The sequence below is a fragment of the Xyrauchen texanus genome, chromosome 37 (assembly GCF_025860055.1).
Source record: "Xyrauchen texanus isolate HMW12.3.18 chromosome 37, RBS_HiC_50CHRs, whole genome shotgun sequence".
Classification (NCBI taxonomy): domain Eukaryota; kingdom Metazoa; phylum Chordata; class Actinopteri; order Cypriniformes; family Catostomidae; genus Xyrauchen; species Xyrauchen texanus.
In genome coordinates this window covers 1,855,785-1,869,480 of record NC_068312.1, presented here as the reverse complement: position 1 = coordinate 1,869,480, position 13,696 = coordinate 1,855,785, and the positions used below count along the sequence as shown (strand labels likewise).

The following is a 13,696-nucleotide window of genomic DNA, read 5'->3' as shown; positions in this document are numbered from 1 at the left end:
GCATAAAAGTAATCCACATGACTCCAGTCGATCAATGAATGTCTTCTGAAGCAGATTGATACATTTGTGTAAAAAAACACATTTATAATTAAAACTTTATTAACTTTAAAAAGTGCTTCCTGCCAGCAGTTGACGCATCACGTAGCTGCGAGAGTTCAGACATTTACAGGGGCGAAAATGTCATCAAAATGTTGGGGGGGACAATAAACGTAACAATTCTCAAGAGCAATTTTTGAAGGGGACACCAATAATACAGGCAAAATTGTACTTGCAAGGATACTTGTATTATTTTATTTCTTAAACAATTATTTTAAGAATATATTATTATATTATTTACAATAGACAGAATTTTATGATATTTTAGGGGGGACAACCCTCAGATGGGGGTCCTGACCCCCAGCGATTTCACCTATGGACATTTAGAAAAGCATCAGAGCCCTGGACGGAAGTGCCGATTTAAAGTTAAAAACATTTTAATTATCGACTTGTTTCTTACATAAACCTATCGATTCACTTCAGAAGACATTCATTGATCGACTGGAGTCATGTGGATTACTTTTATGCTGCCTAAATATGACTTTTGGACCGAGCTCTATATTCTTCTTGAAATCTTCACTTATGTTCTGCTAAAGAAAGACATTCATACACATCTGGGATGCTATTAAGGTGAGTAAATGATGAGAGAATTTTCATTTTTGGGTGAACTATCCCTTTAAGCTCAATTGACAGCATTTGTGGCATTATGATGATTACCACAAAAAATTATTTCGACTTGTCCCTCCTTTTCTTAAAAAAGAGCAAAAAACTAAAATGTTTAACAGAGGTTACAATGGAAGTCAATGGGGTCAATTTTTGGAGGCAGAAATGTGAAGCTTATAATTTTATAAAGGCACTTACATTAATTCTTCTGTTAAAACTCATGTATTATTTGAGCTTTGAAGTTGTTAAAATAGTAAATTTGACAGTCATTTTATGGTTTTAGTGTTGCTGACATCGTCATGAAAACAAAGTAGTATAATTGTCTATATTTTCACACAGATGTGGTCAGTAAGTGATTTAATGACAGTAAAATCATGTTAACACACATATTGTTCATGTCTTGTGTCTATACTTTTGAAACATTGAGTATTTTAATGTTTACAGATTAAACCCCATTGACTTCCATTGTAAGTGTCTCACTGGAACACACATTTGTGCTTTTTTCGAAGAAAAGGAGGGACGAAATATTGAAATAAATGAAATACATTTTTGAGGTAATCAACATTATGCCACAATTGCTGTCGTGTGAGCTTCACTTGTATTGAACCCGGAATATTCCTTTAAATCTAAAAATAGGCTTCATTTTTGAATGAATGAATAAATGTGACAGTCAGAATGGAATTCATGTTTCAAATTCTATTGAGCTTGTACTTTCAGTGAACTCATTGTCATGTTCAAGAAACCAATTTGAAATGATTCGAGCTTTGTGACATGGTGCATTATCCTGCTGGAAGTAGCCATCAGAGGATGGGTACATGGTGGCCATAAAGGGATGGACATGGTCAGAAACAATGCTCAGGTAGGCCGTGGCATTTAAACGATGCCCAATTGGCACTAAGGGGCCTAAAGTGTGCCAAGAAAACATCCCCCACACCATTACACCACCACCACCAGCCTGCACAGTGGTAACAAGGTAACAACATTTTTGAATGAATGAATAAATGTGACAGTCAGAATGGAATTCATGTTTCAAATTCTATTGAGCTTGTACTTTCAGTGACTGAAGAAATCTTCAGCGAGCTTGCATTTCACAGACATTCATCTAGCAAAGCAAATCTTTGCTATCACACGTCACATTGAGGTCTATTGTCATCAGGATGGAAGACTTCCTGACAGTGGCGCCTGCTTCCTGTTTTGGCTGAGAGTCCATTTCCACTGGCCCAGAATAATCAACAGCTGGGAGAATCACCTCATTACCCCAAAAATACTCTACACACTTTTACATGATCCTCAGTGAGTGGAACCAAATACAAGAGCAGAACATTGTTTACACTTTCTGCTTTGAGGAATTTAAATAAAAAAAAAAAAACTAAAAAAACATGAGAGTCTGGCAATCTGAGCTCAGTTATCTGGGCACAATTCCCCATCTTGGAGGTTGGTTCTGACTTCTGAGTGTGAGGTTGTGGAGGATAGCGCACGGATACTTCCATGATCTGGTCAGTTTTACCGGGACTGTACAACATCAATCCACTACTGTAATCCAGACATCTGAATCAACTGGCATCTGCATGTATGCACGGTTATAATGAACTTCAACTTCATTACTGCTGTCATGATCAATATAAAATGTACATAAATATCAATTCTTAAACTAATCTTTCTGCTGTCAGCTTTCTGTGGGCAGTAAAACTCTGTTTATTGTGTCAGACAAACAGTGGGTTTACTTGAATGTGCATGCCACAACACTATACTACAGCAAGGAGCAGCTCATTAAACAGTTTTTATTTAAAATAGCATACATATATACAGTGCTGTGAAAAAGTATTTGCCCATTACTGATTTCTTCTATTTTTGTGTATTTTTAATACTAAATTGTTTTAGATCTTCAAACAAAATTTAACATAAAACAAAGGCATCCTGAATAAACACAAAATACAGTTTTCAAATATATATGCCACCATTAGCAGCAACAACTGTAACAAACACTTCCGATAACTGGAGATCGGTCTTTCACAACACTGTGGGGGAATTTTGACCCACTCTTCTTTGCAGAACTGCTTTAGTTCAGACACATTGGAGGGTTTTCGAGCATGAACTGACCGTTTAAGGTCCTGCCACAGCATATCAATCGGGTTTAGGTCAAGACTTTGACTAGGTCACTCCAAAACTTTCATTTAGCTTCTTTTGAGTCATTCAGAGGTGGACTTACTCATATGCTTTGGATCATTGTCTTGCTGCATAATCCAGTTGAGCTTGAGCTTCAACTCACGGACTGATGACCGGACGTTCTCCTTTAGGATTTCTGGTAGAGAGCAGTATTCATGTTTCCCGCTCTTCCATGCATGGCATTTTTGGCCAGTGTCTTTCTGATAGTGGAGTCATGAACAGTGTCCTTTATTGATGCGAGAGATGCCTGCAGTTCCTTGGACGTTGTCCTTGGCTTTTTGTGACTTCCTGGACAAGTTGTCGCTGTGCTCTTGGAGGAGTTTTGGAAGGTCAACCACTTTTGGGACGGGTCACTTCTGTGCCAAGTTTTCTCCATTTGGACATAATGGTTCTCACTGTGGTTCTTTGGAGTCCCAGAGCCTTTCAAATAGCTTTGTAACACTTCCCAGACTGATGTATTTCAATAACCTTGTTCCTCATCATTTCTGAAATGTTTTGACCTCAGCATAGTGTTGGCCTTTTAGCCAATTTCATGCTGCTGATAAAGTTGTGTTTAGGTGTTGATTTGATTGAACAGGGCTGGCAGTAATCCGGTCTGGGTGTGTCTAGTCCAGCTGAACCCCATTATGAATGCAGTTTCATAGATTTGGGGATTTAGGAACTAAGGGGACAAATACTTTTTCCACACAGGCCCAGTTGGTATTGGATATCTTTTTTGCTTCAATAAATAACATTATCCTTTAAAAACTGTATTTTGTGTTTGCTCAGATTGCCTTTTGTTTTATTGTTAGATTTTGTTTGATTGTTTTAAACAATTTAGCATGAGATTTACACAAAATAAATCAGGATAAATACTTTTTAACAGCACTGTATGTCCCAATTACCCGACATATGTCAGAGTGCAACAGATAATCCTATACATTTTTTCCATCGCCTGAACCTTGGATTTAGGATGGACCCCACCGAACCTCACCGAAATGAACAGCTGGTTGAACTGTGATGCACTTAACTGATCTCTGCTGAATCACCTTTGTCTAATGATGGACTACACTCTTATAATGGAATACATATACCATCAATTAATTGTCAACGAAACCCTTCAGCAGACAATTAAAAAGGACAATTGCATCTTCTGCAGTTAATACAGGATGAACTTCAAAGACATTAATCATTAATCTTACAGTTCATACAAAATCGATGTTTAAACACTGACCCTTAACACTTACTTAGTATAATCATTTTAAAGCATGACTTTAACTATACATAAGTAATATTTACATTATATTAGTAAGCCTTGTTTCTCCCAAGATAATTTTTCTCCCATTAATCAACATATTATGGAGTTTTGTGTTCCTTGCCACAGTCACCTTCAGCTGCTCACTGGGCTTATAAATACAGTTATTATTTAATTACTTATTTTTAAACATTATTTACAATCATATTTAATCAAACTACACAATGATGACTCTAAGATATTATAGATATTACAGTTTTATCTTCTGTTAATGCATAATCTTTTGTAAAGCTGCTTTGAAATGATGTGTTTTGTGAAAAATATTATACAAATAAAAATGACTTGACAATTTAAATGGAGAATATTTTGCTATAATCTTAAAATGTAGTTCCCATTCTGTCACTCACTTGACATTTTCCTGGGACGCCAAACATACATCTGAACCTGAGAAAAGGCCAATGTCAAGTCGGCAGACAGAATTTGCATGCCCTGCCCTGGACATACGGGTATAAAGGGAAGCGGGGCAGCGAGTGCCAGTCAGAATTTTTCTTTGGAGCCGAACGGTTGTGCAACAGCAAGCTGAGTTCATCACTGTTCCACTCACCTCTGTTGGCAAGAAGCACTGCTGTTGGATCTACGACGCATTTCCAGCTGGCATTTTCTCTCTCTGCACGTTGTGCAGTCTACGCCCCTGGGCGCATCAACAGCACATTCATTGCCTGAAAGAGTGTTTCTCTCTAAAAGAGTTTAAGTTCCCACTCATAAAAGAGCAATACACAGCAGGCGTTGAACGCCCTTTTCAGGACGCGTCTTTTAAAGATGTTTCTCCGCCTCTGTGTAGTTCCTGGATGCGGTTGATTTCTCTCCACTTCTGACGGTCATAAAAGCTGCCTCATGTGCCTGGGCTGCGATCACATGCAGGCAGCGTTTTATGAATGGTTCATGTTCTCAGTGCGAGAACATAGCCATGGCAACACTGCGGTCGTGGCTTTCTTTCCTCACGGGAGAAAGCCACTTCAGCCACCCCCCGTGTCGTTCCTTCTTCCCACGGGATTGAGGATGACCCGGCTGGCGAAGAATGCGATTTAGGGATGACGACGGGAGAATGTTTCACCGGGTAAATCCCCGTGAACCACCTGCCCCCCGGCATTCTTTCTTGCTTCCGTCCGAGCTCTGGATGAGTGCGGCTCACCTCGTGGCCAGCAGGCATTCTCCCTTGAGGTCCCGGAATTGGATGACGACATCGCCACTGCAACGGAGAGCGTCACAGCTGTGTCTGATGCTGATGACACCTCTGGGCTGCCACCTTCAGGTCTGCTCGCCCAGTCTGAGGCTGACGCGCAGATGTCCGCTATGGTTTCTGGTACGCCGCGAGCGCGAGGCGGAGACTGGAAACCTCCACCCCCTCCTCACGGCTACTCGATTGGTCCCTCGGGTCAGGGTGCCGCTCATAGCCACGCCACCTGCTCGCCGAGGGCGTCCCCCTGCGGCTAAACAACAGGTAGCTCTACCTCAAACCGGCCCCATTTCTCAGCCCCAGCATTGAGCACCTTGCAGGCGGCGTATGCCCCCCGTCTCCAGGACCCCTTCCAGGACCAGGAAAGCTCCGAAGCGCTCCTAAGATGGGTGACCCAGAAAGTCAGACGTTCACTCCAGTAGGTGGTACCACGACCACTCCGTACCCCGGTGGAGGGCCGGGAGGAGAATAGTTGTTTCATTTGCCGCACCACCTTCAGGCTGCGGCACCCACATTCTCAATAAAGAGCGATTTCCTCACACCCTGGGTCATCTTCTCAAGACATCCCGGCCCCAAAACTCTACAGTTCCGGCTCCCCGGACACAGCTCTCTCGCCTTTGGACTGGCGGCTGCTCAACCCCCGCCGCGAGTCTTTTCTCAGCACCCATGCCTCGGGACGTTCTTCTGCCTCCCGACGCGATGGTGAAGGAAGGCCCCTTACTGGCCCACCCGGACCTGGTTCTCGGATCTTACGCTCCTCGTGACAGCACCTCCCTGGAAAATTCCCCTGAGGAAGTATCTTCTTTCTCGGGGACGGGGCATCCTTGTGGGCACTGGCCCATGGCACCTCCTTAGCAGACATCTGCAGAGCAGCAGGCTGGGCAACACACAATACCTTTGCAAGATTTTACAATCTCAGGGTTCAGTCAGTCTCGTCCCGTGTTTTGTCAGGTCCGAGCCGGTAGAACTCGGTAACGCGGCACAACCGACCGGGTGTTCCGCTTGCACACGGCGCCCTTCACCAAGTTGATCCAGTGCACCTTCTATCCCAGGTTAGCCACTAAGCGTCGCTCCCTAGATGTTCTCCTCCCTAGCCTTCTGTCCGGCGAATTCAGCGGAGAAATTCACAGCCAGACCCACTACGAGTCACAGGTGCTCTGTACTGGGATCGGGCTTCACAGGCTTAGTTCCCCTTCTCAGGCGAACTCCCCATGATGTATTTCCCGTGGTACGGTCCCCCTGTCGCCGACCTGCGTTTCCCTTGGCCAGCTACACTGCCCCGGTTGCCATGCTGTAGAGTCCCCCCTCATTAGGCTGGACCTACCACCGCGCCATTTCCCACGTACGGCTTCACATCCCTCGTGGTGTATTTGCCACATTACCTCCCCCTAGACTTGGCAGGATGAGGCATCCGCAGGGTCTTTTCCCCCTGTAAGAATAGGACAGGGAAAGACTGTCTTACCCGACACGTTGCATAGCGTTAAGATAGCCCCAGCTGCTTCACGTCCTATGTGAGAGACATAGGGATGTGGGGAACCTAAGGTCTGTATGTGACATCTCTTTGGGGGCATTGGGGAGGGCTACTTGCAGCCAACACAGTTGCCTCTAGCACACAGTAGCTTGCTTGCACCTGTCTCGACAGTTACATTTACATTTATGCATTTGGCAGACGCTTTTATCCAAAGCGACTTACAGAGCCCTTCTTACAGGGACAATCCCCGGAGCAAACTGGAGTTAAGTGCCTTGCTCAAGGACACAATGGTGGTGGCTGTGAGGATCGAACCAACAACCTTCTGATTACCAGTTTACCAGTACTGTGGTTTAGACCACTACACCTACACCACCACCACTCCACACAGTTCACGTAACACGGTCAGTGCGTGCCGTTTTTAGATGGGATCCCTTGTGTCACTTCATTCGACACAACATCGAGTGAGTGACAGAAGGGGAATGTCATGGTTACTGTTATAACCTCCGTTCCCCGAAGGAAGGAACAAAACTTTGCCTTTTCTCAGGTTCAGAGGTACTTTTGGTGTCCCAGGAAGACCCCTTGTGTCACTTCATTCGACACAACGTCTCGTTCCTTCCCTTGGGGAACAGAGGTTACAACAGTAACCATGATGTTTTCTGTACTGAATAGCAACAACTTTAAATCAATAGTTAAAAATGTTTCCATTGTTTTTCATTTGATTATGTAATTTACAATGCTTCATGGGATTGCCTCATTAAAGACATTAAGTACAATTTGTAATCTTTTGATTCACTTCAGAGCTGGTTGGTTTGGTTCATGGCGCACATATTTTTTATAAAGGATTTTCTAAAATCCCTATGAAAGAAATTCATTAGAAAAATACTTCCAGAACCAAGATGGCTGAAAAAGTGGGTGGGCACTGTTGCGCTCTACAGGCGTAATGAGAAATCACACCTGTCTCTGTGACATACCTACAATCTGAAAACAGCAAAAGAGAGTCAAGAGGGCTGGCCCATGCTTTTTTAGCCAAAGAGAAAAATATCCAGTCTGAAACATTCTCAGTCATCATACCAAATGTCTGACATCGCTCACAGCACCTTTCAGTTGAATTGCTGGTTTTGTGCTGAAATGTCGTGAAGTGGCCTTTCAATGTCTTTTCAAGACTTGTTTCAGATATTTATCATGTACAGTGGATATTTGAGTGTGTTAATACCGTGATATTGGTGGAGCGGCTGATGTCAGAGGGGGTGATGGTCATTGAAGGACACTGCTGTGAGCCATCACCTGTGTTGATCCATGATTTTGACAGAGATCTGCTGAAGCAATCCTGCTCAATTGAACACCTGCAGATCACAACACACATCACATCAGCTGAACATTTGGACACACACTTCAAAGCAACACAGAGCCCAGGTCACATACCACAATAATACTGCTGCCATCTTATAGACAGTGGTTCATTACACGCTACAGTTCTGAGGTGAAATGTCCACTGTGTAGTGCTAAAAGTGAGTTAAATGTTCTCCCAAATAGATGAGGTTTTTAAGATTAAGTTTTAAATCAACAAAACCGACCTCCCTACCCTAAACTTTAAACCTAAACCTAACCGATAGTGTCATTAAAGCAAATGAGAGATGAAAAACAAAATTGCATAATTTTGTGGTGCTTCTATGACACTTTGAGTTCACGTGTGGACTGCATGCTTTTTAGGACTCATACCCCGCTCCTTTACATCACAAGTGCAACGATCTATCAGTCGAGCTACCACACAATTTAATCACAATCGAACAAGCTTGTAAATGTAGTTGATTATGTAAAGGCCTGAGTACACCCCAACCAGACGCCATGAATGACTGCGGAGGTGCGTGTGCTGCTGAGGACCCGAGACTCCGCCTTCAGAGCAGGCGAAAAGGCGGCCCTAAAGAACAGCGAGGGCCAAACTGTCCCGGGCCATCAGAGAGGCAAAGCGTGCACATGCCCAGAGAATCCACAGTCACTTCCAGGACAGCGACGACACACGGCGCATGTGGCAGGGCATCCAGGCCATCAGCAACTACAGAACAACTTCAGTTGCCTGTGACAAAGATGCCTCCCTTTCAGATGCACTGAACGACTTCTACGCTTAGTTTGAGGCACAGAACGATGTGGTGGTGAGGAAGACCACCCCTCCTCCCAACGACCAGGTGCTCTGTCTTTCCACGGCTGATGTGAGGAAAACTATATGTAGAGTCAACCCACAGAAGGCTGCTGGACCAGACAACATTCCTGGCAGAGTGCTCAGAGGATGTGCAGACCAGCTGGCAGATGTTCTTACCGACATCTTCAACATCTCTCTGAGCAGTGCCGTCGTTCCAATGTGCTTCAAGGCCACCACCATCGTCCCCATGCCAAAGAAGTCTTCAGTGTCCTGCCTCAATGACTACCGTCCCGTCACACCCATCATCATGAAGTGCTTCGTGAGGCTCATCATGAAGCACATTAAGACCCAGCTGTCCCCTCACTAGACCCACCGCATTTTGCGTATCGTCCAAACCATTCAACAGACGATGCCATCGCCACCACCCTCCATCTGGCCCTCACCCACCTAGATAAAAAGGACTCATACGTTCGAATGCTGTTCATAGACTTCAGCTCAGCATTCAACCCAATAATTCCTCAGCACCTGATTGGAAAGCTGAACCTACTGGCCTGGACACCTCCCTCTGCAACTGGATCCTGGACTTCCTGACTGGGAGACCTCAGTTTGTCTGAGATCTCCCTCAACATCTCCACCACCACCACACTGAGCACTACCCAGGGCTGTGTGCTCAGTCCACTGCTGACTCACGACTGTGCAGCAATGCACAGCTCAAACCACATCATCAAGTTCCCCGATGACACGACTGTGGTGAGTCACATCAGCAAGAACGTCGAGTCAGCTATGTAGCTAACGGACTGGTGTAGAGCCAACAACCTGTCTCTGAATGTGGAAAAAACACAAGAGATGGTTGAGAGATGATCGTAAAGAGTACCAAATTCCTTGGTGTTCACCTGGCGGAGAACCTCACCTGGTCCCTCAACACCAGCTTTATTACCAAGAAAGCCTAGCAGCGTCTCTACTTTCTTCGAAGGCTGAGAAAAGCACATCTCCCACCCCCCCATCCTCACTACATTCTATAGAGGGACTACTGAGAGCATCCTGAGCAGCTGCATCACTGCCTGGTTTGGGACTTGCACCGTTTTGGACCGCAAAGCCCTGCAGAGGTTAGTGAGGACAGCTGAGAAGTTCTTTGGGGTCTCTATTCCCTCCATCAAAGACATTTACACGAAACGCTGCATCTGCAAAACAACCAGCATTGTGGATGACCCCACACACCCCTCACACAAACTCTTTACCCACCTGCCGTCTGGCAAGAGGTACCGAAGCATTCGGGCCTTCACGGCCAGACTCTGTGACAGCTTCTTCCCCCAAGTTATCAGACTCCTCAATTCTCAGAGACTGGACTGACACACACACACACACACACACGTGTACACCATCCAACTTTTGCACATGTCCAGAGTTGCACTTTAATTCATTGTCACTTATACCTGGCTGCTACCTCAATAACTGATATGTCCATAGAACACTATTTAATACTATGTTATGTTTACATTTGGCATTTTTTTAAAGTGTCATCTTTTTGCATTACAAATGTGTACTGGTCGGCGCTGCACTGTCTCTTACTGTGTCTATTGTCCTTTTACTTTTAGTAATTTATTGTACTGTCCCGTACTTTTTTTGCACACGTTTGCACATGCACTTTATGTAGAAATATTATTCAGTCTGAGTAGTCTCATGTGGTTCTGTGTTTATCCTATGTTGTTTTATGTAGCACAATGGTCCATGTTTGTTTATGTAATGAGGACTCAGGCAAGTTGGGATCCATCTGCGGTTGTTTATTAATAACAAAACACAAGTCGTACAGGCAAGGTCGTGGGCAGGCAAACAGTGAATATGGCAGGCAGGCAATAGAGTAAACAGAACAGGCAGAGGTCTGGGCAGGCAGCAAACAAACGTATTACGGAACAGGCAGGAGGTAAACAAGGCAGGCAGCAAACTGGCAGGGTCTAAGTAACAGGCTGGATCGATACACAGAATAACTAGTAAGGGAGTCAGAGAGTAACTTGCTTGGTAATGTCGCCGGGGCAAACAAGACTTCGCAAAGAAGGACTAAACAGGCACGGTTAAATAGGGTAGGGTAACACAAAACAGCTGGGGATTAATCAGACCTAGGTATGCGGGCAGAAGGGAAATGAGTTTAAGTGATCAGAATTCGGGTGAAAGCGATCTCTGACGACTGAGGGAGGAGGCGCCTTCACCGGCGTTCGTGACAGAGCCCCCCCCTGCGAGCGTCTCCTGACGCGAAGACGCGACCTGCGTCGTGGTCTTCCCCAAGGTCGCGGGGCTGGTCTTTCCGGGTGGGCCCAATGGAACTCGGCGATGAGGTTGGGGTCGAGGATGTCGCCGGAGTCTCTCCTCCGGGCCGTACCCCTCCCAGTCCACCAGGTATTGGAACCGACCTCGGAGACGCCTGGAGTCAAGCAGGCTCTGCACCAGGAAGGCTTCTTCGCCGCCCACTACCAGGGGAGGGGGGCCGTGGGTCACCTCCTCTTCAGCCCTCGGATCGTCGGCCGGTTTTAATAGGGAGACATGGAAAGTGGGAGAGATACGATAATCAGTGGGGAGTTGTAAACGAAAGGTTACAGGATAAATTTTTCTTAAGATCTTAATGGGACCCACATACCTAGGACTGAGCTTCTTGCATTGTAGGCGGAGATGGAGATCTCGAGTGGAAAGCCAAACCCATTGGCCTGGAGCGTAGTCAGGGCCAGGGCGGAGGCGGCGGTCTGCTTGTGCCTTGGAGCGGTTAATGGCCCGTTGTAGGTGGACGTGGGCCTGTTCCCACACTGTCTGACTGCGCTGAAGCCAGTCGTTTACAGCCGGGACCTCAGAGGGCTCGTCGGACCAAGGGAAAAGAGGGGGTTGGAAGCCCAGGATGCACTGGAAGGGGGTCAGGTTGGTAGATGGTTTGAGCAGGGAGTTCTGGGCGTATTCGGCCCAAGGAAGGAATCTGCTCCAGTCAGACTGCTTGTTGGGGCAGTAGGTGCGTAGGAATCTGATTATCTCCTGGTTGAGTCTCTCTGTTTGCCCATTGGACTGGGGGTGGTATCCTGAAGTAAGGCTTAGGTTTACGTTGAGGAGACGGAAGAAAGCTTTCCATACCCGAGAGGTGAACTGGGGCCCCCGGTCGGTGACTATGTCCTCTGGCAGCCCGTAGAAGCGGAACAGGTGTTCGGCGGTTACAAGGGCTGTGGGCAGTTTGGGCAGGGGTATTAGGTGACAAGCCTTAGAAAAACGGTCTACGACCGTGAGAATGGTGGTGTTACCTTGGGAGCTGGGTAGGTCGGTAACAAAATCTACAGCAATGTGTGACCAGGGGTGCTGGGGTACGGGCAGAGGCAGTAGAAGGCCGGCCGGAGCTTGTTTAGGGGATTTAGTGAGGTTGCAGACGCGGCAACTCCTGACGAAGTCGGCGGCGTCTTTGGGTAGTGTCTCCCACCAGAAGCGGTTCCTTAGGATTTGCGGAGTTGCCGGGGTGTCCTGAGTTCGGGGAGTCGTGCACCCAGTGGAGCGTCCTCTCCCGGAGATTGGGGGGCACGAAGGTCCGGTCTGGTGGACACTCGGGTGGAGGCGGAGCTGTGGCGTGGGCCTGGGTAATGTCGGACATGAGATCCCACTGGACAGGGGCTAGAATCAGTGCGGGGGAACGATAGGTTCAGCAGAGGAAATTGGTTTCGTGCTGCCTGGAGAGGGAGTCGGCTTTGACGTTCTTGGACCCTGGGAGGTAGGAAATGGTGAAATTGAACCGGGTGAAGAACAGGGCCCACCTAGCCTGCCTGGGGTTGAGTCTCTTGGCAGATCGGAGGTATTCGAGGTTTCGATGGTCGGTGAAGACCTGGAATGGGTGTCTGGCGCCCTCCAGCCAGTGGCGCCACTCCTCCAGTGCATTTTTCATGGCCAAGAGCTCCTGATTGCCGACGTCATAATTTTTTTCGGCTGAAGAAAGTTTGCGGGAGAAGAAGGCACAGGGGAACAACTTCGGGGGGTCTCCCTGGCGCTGGGAGAGAATGGCTCCTATGCTGGTGTTCGAGGCGTCCACCTCCACCACAAAAGGGAGATCCGGATTGGGATGATGCAGGATGGGGGCGGAGGTAAAACGCTCCTTAAGCTGGGCGAAGTCCTGGAGGGCATCGGTGGACCAGTGGAGCTTGGTTCTCCCCCCCTTCAACATGGAGGTCAGAGGTGCGGCGACAGTACTGAAGCTACGGATGAACCGGCGGTAAAAGTTTGCGAACCCCAGGAAGTGTTGGAGCTCCTTCACTGTGGTGGGTTGTGGCCACTCCAGGACGGCTCGCACCTTGCTGTCATCCATGGGCACCCCCTCCAGGCTGATGACATACCCCAGAAAGGCTACCGACTTCAAGTGGAACTCGCACTTCTCTGCCTTGGCGTACAGCTGGTGCGTGATCAGGCGATTGAGGACCGTTCTCACGTGACAGATATGTTCCTCGAGCGAGTTGGAGTAGATCAAGATGTCGTCGATGTATACGATCAGGCAGCGGTTGAGCAAGTCTCTGAACACCTCGTTGACGAAAGACTGGAACACGGAGGGACTGTTGGACAACCCGAACGGCATCACCAAATCTTCATAATGGCCGCTGGTGGTCGAAAAAGCGGTCTTCCACTCGTCCCCCTCTCGAATATGGATTAGGTTATAGGCGGACCGCAAATCCAGTTTGGTGTAGATCTTGGCGCTTCTCAGTTGTTCCAGAGCTGCGGGGACGAGTGGCAAGGGGTATCGGAACT

The 13,696-nt window shown here is 46.9% G+C and overlaps 1 protein-coding gene across 1 annotated transcript in view; it reads right to left on the bottom strand.

Moving 5' to 3' along the window:
• Positions 1–13,696, bottom strand: part of LOC127630935 (plexin-D1-like) — a 150,480-nt gene that overhangs the window by 102,360 nt on the left and 34,424 nt on the right. Inside the window, exon 5 of the mRNA XM_052108824.1 lies at positions 8,021–8,150. Coding sequence (XP_051964784.1) covers positions 8,021–8,150 — 130 coding nt within the window. The remainder of the gene's footprint in view (positions 1–8,020; positions 8,151–13,696) is intronic.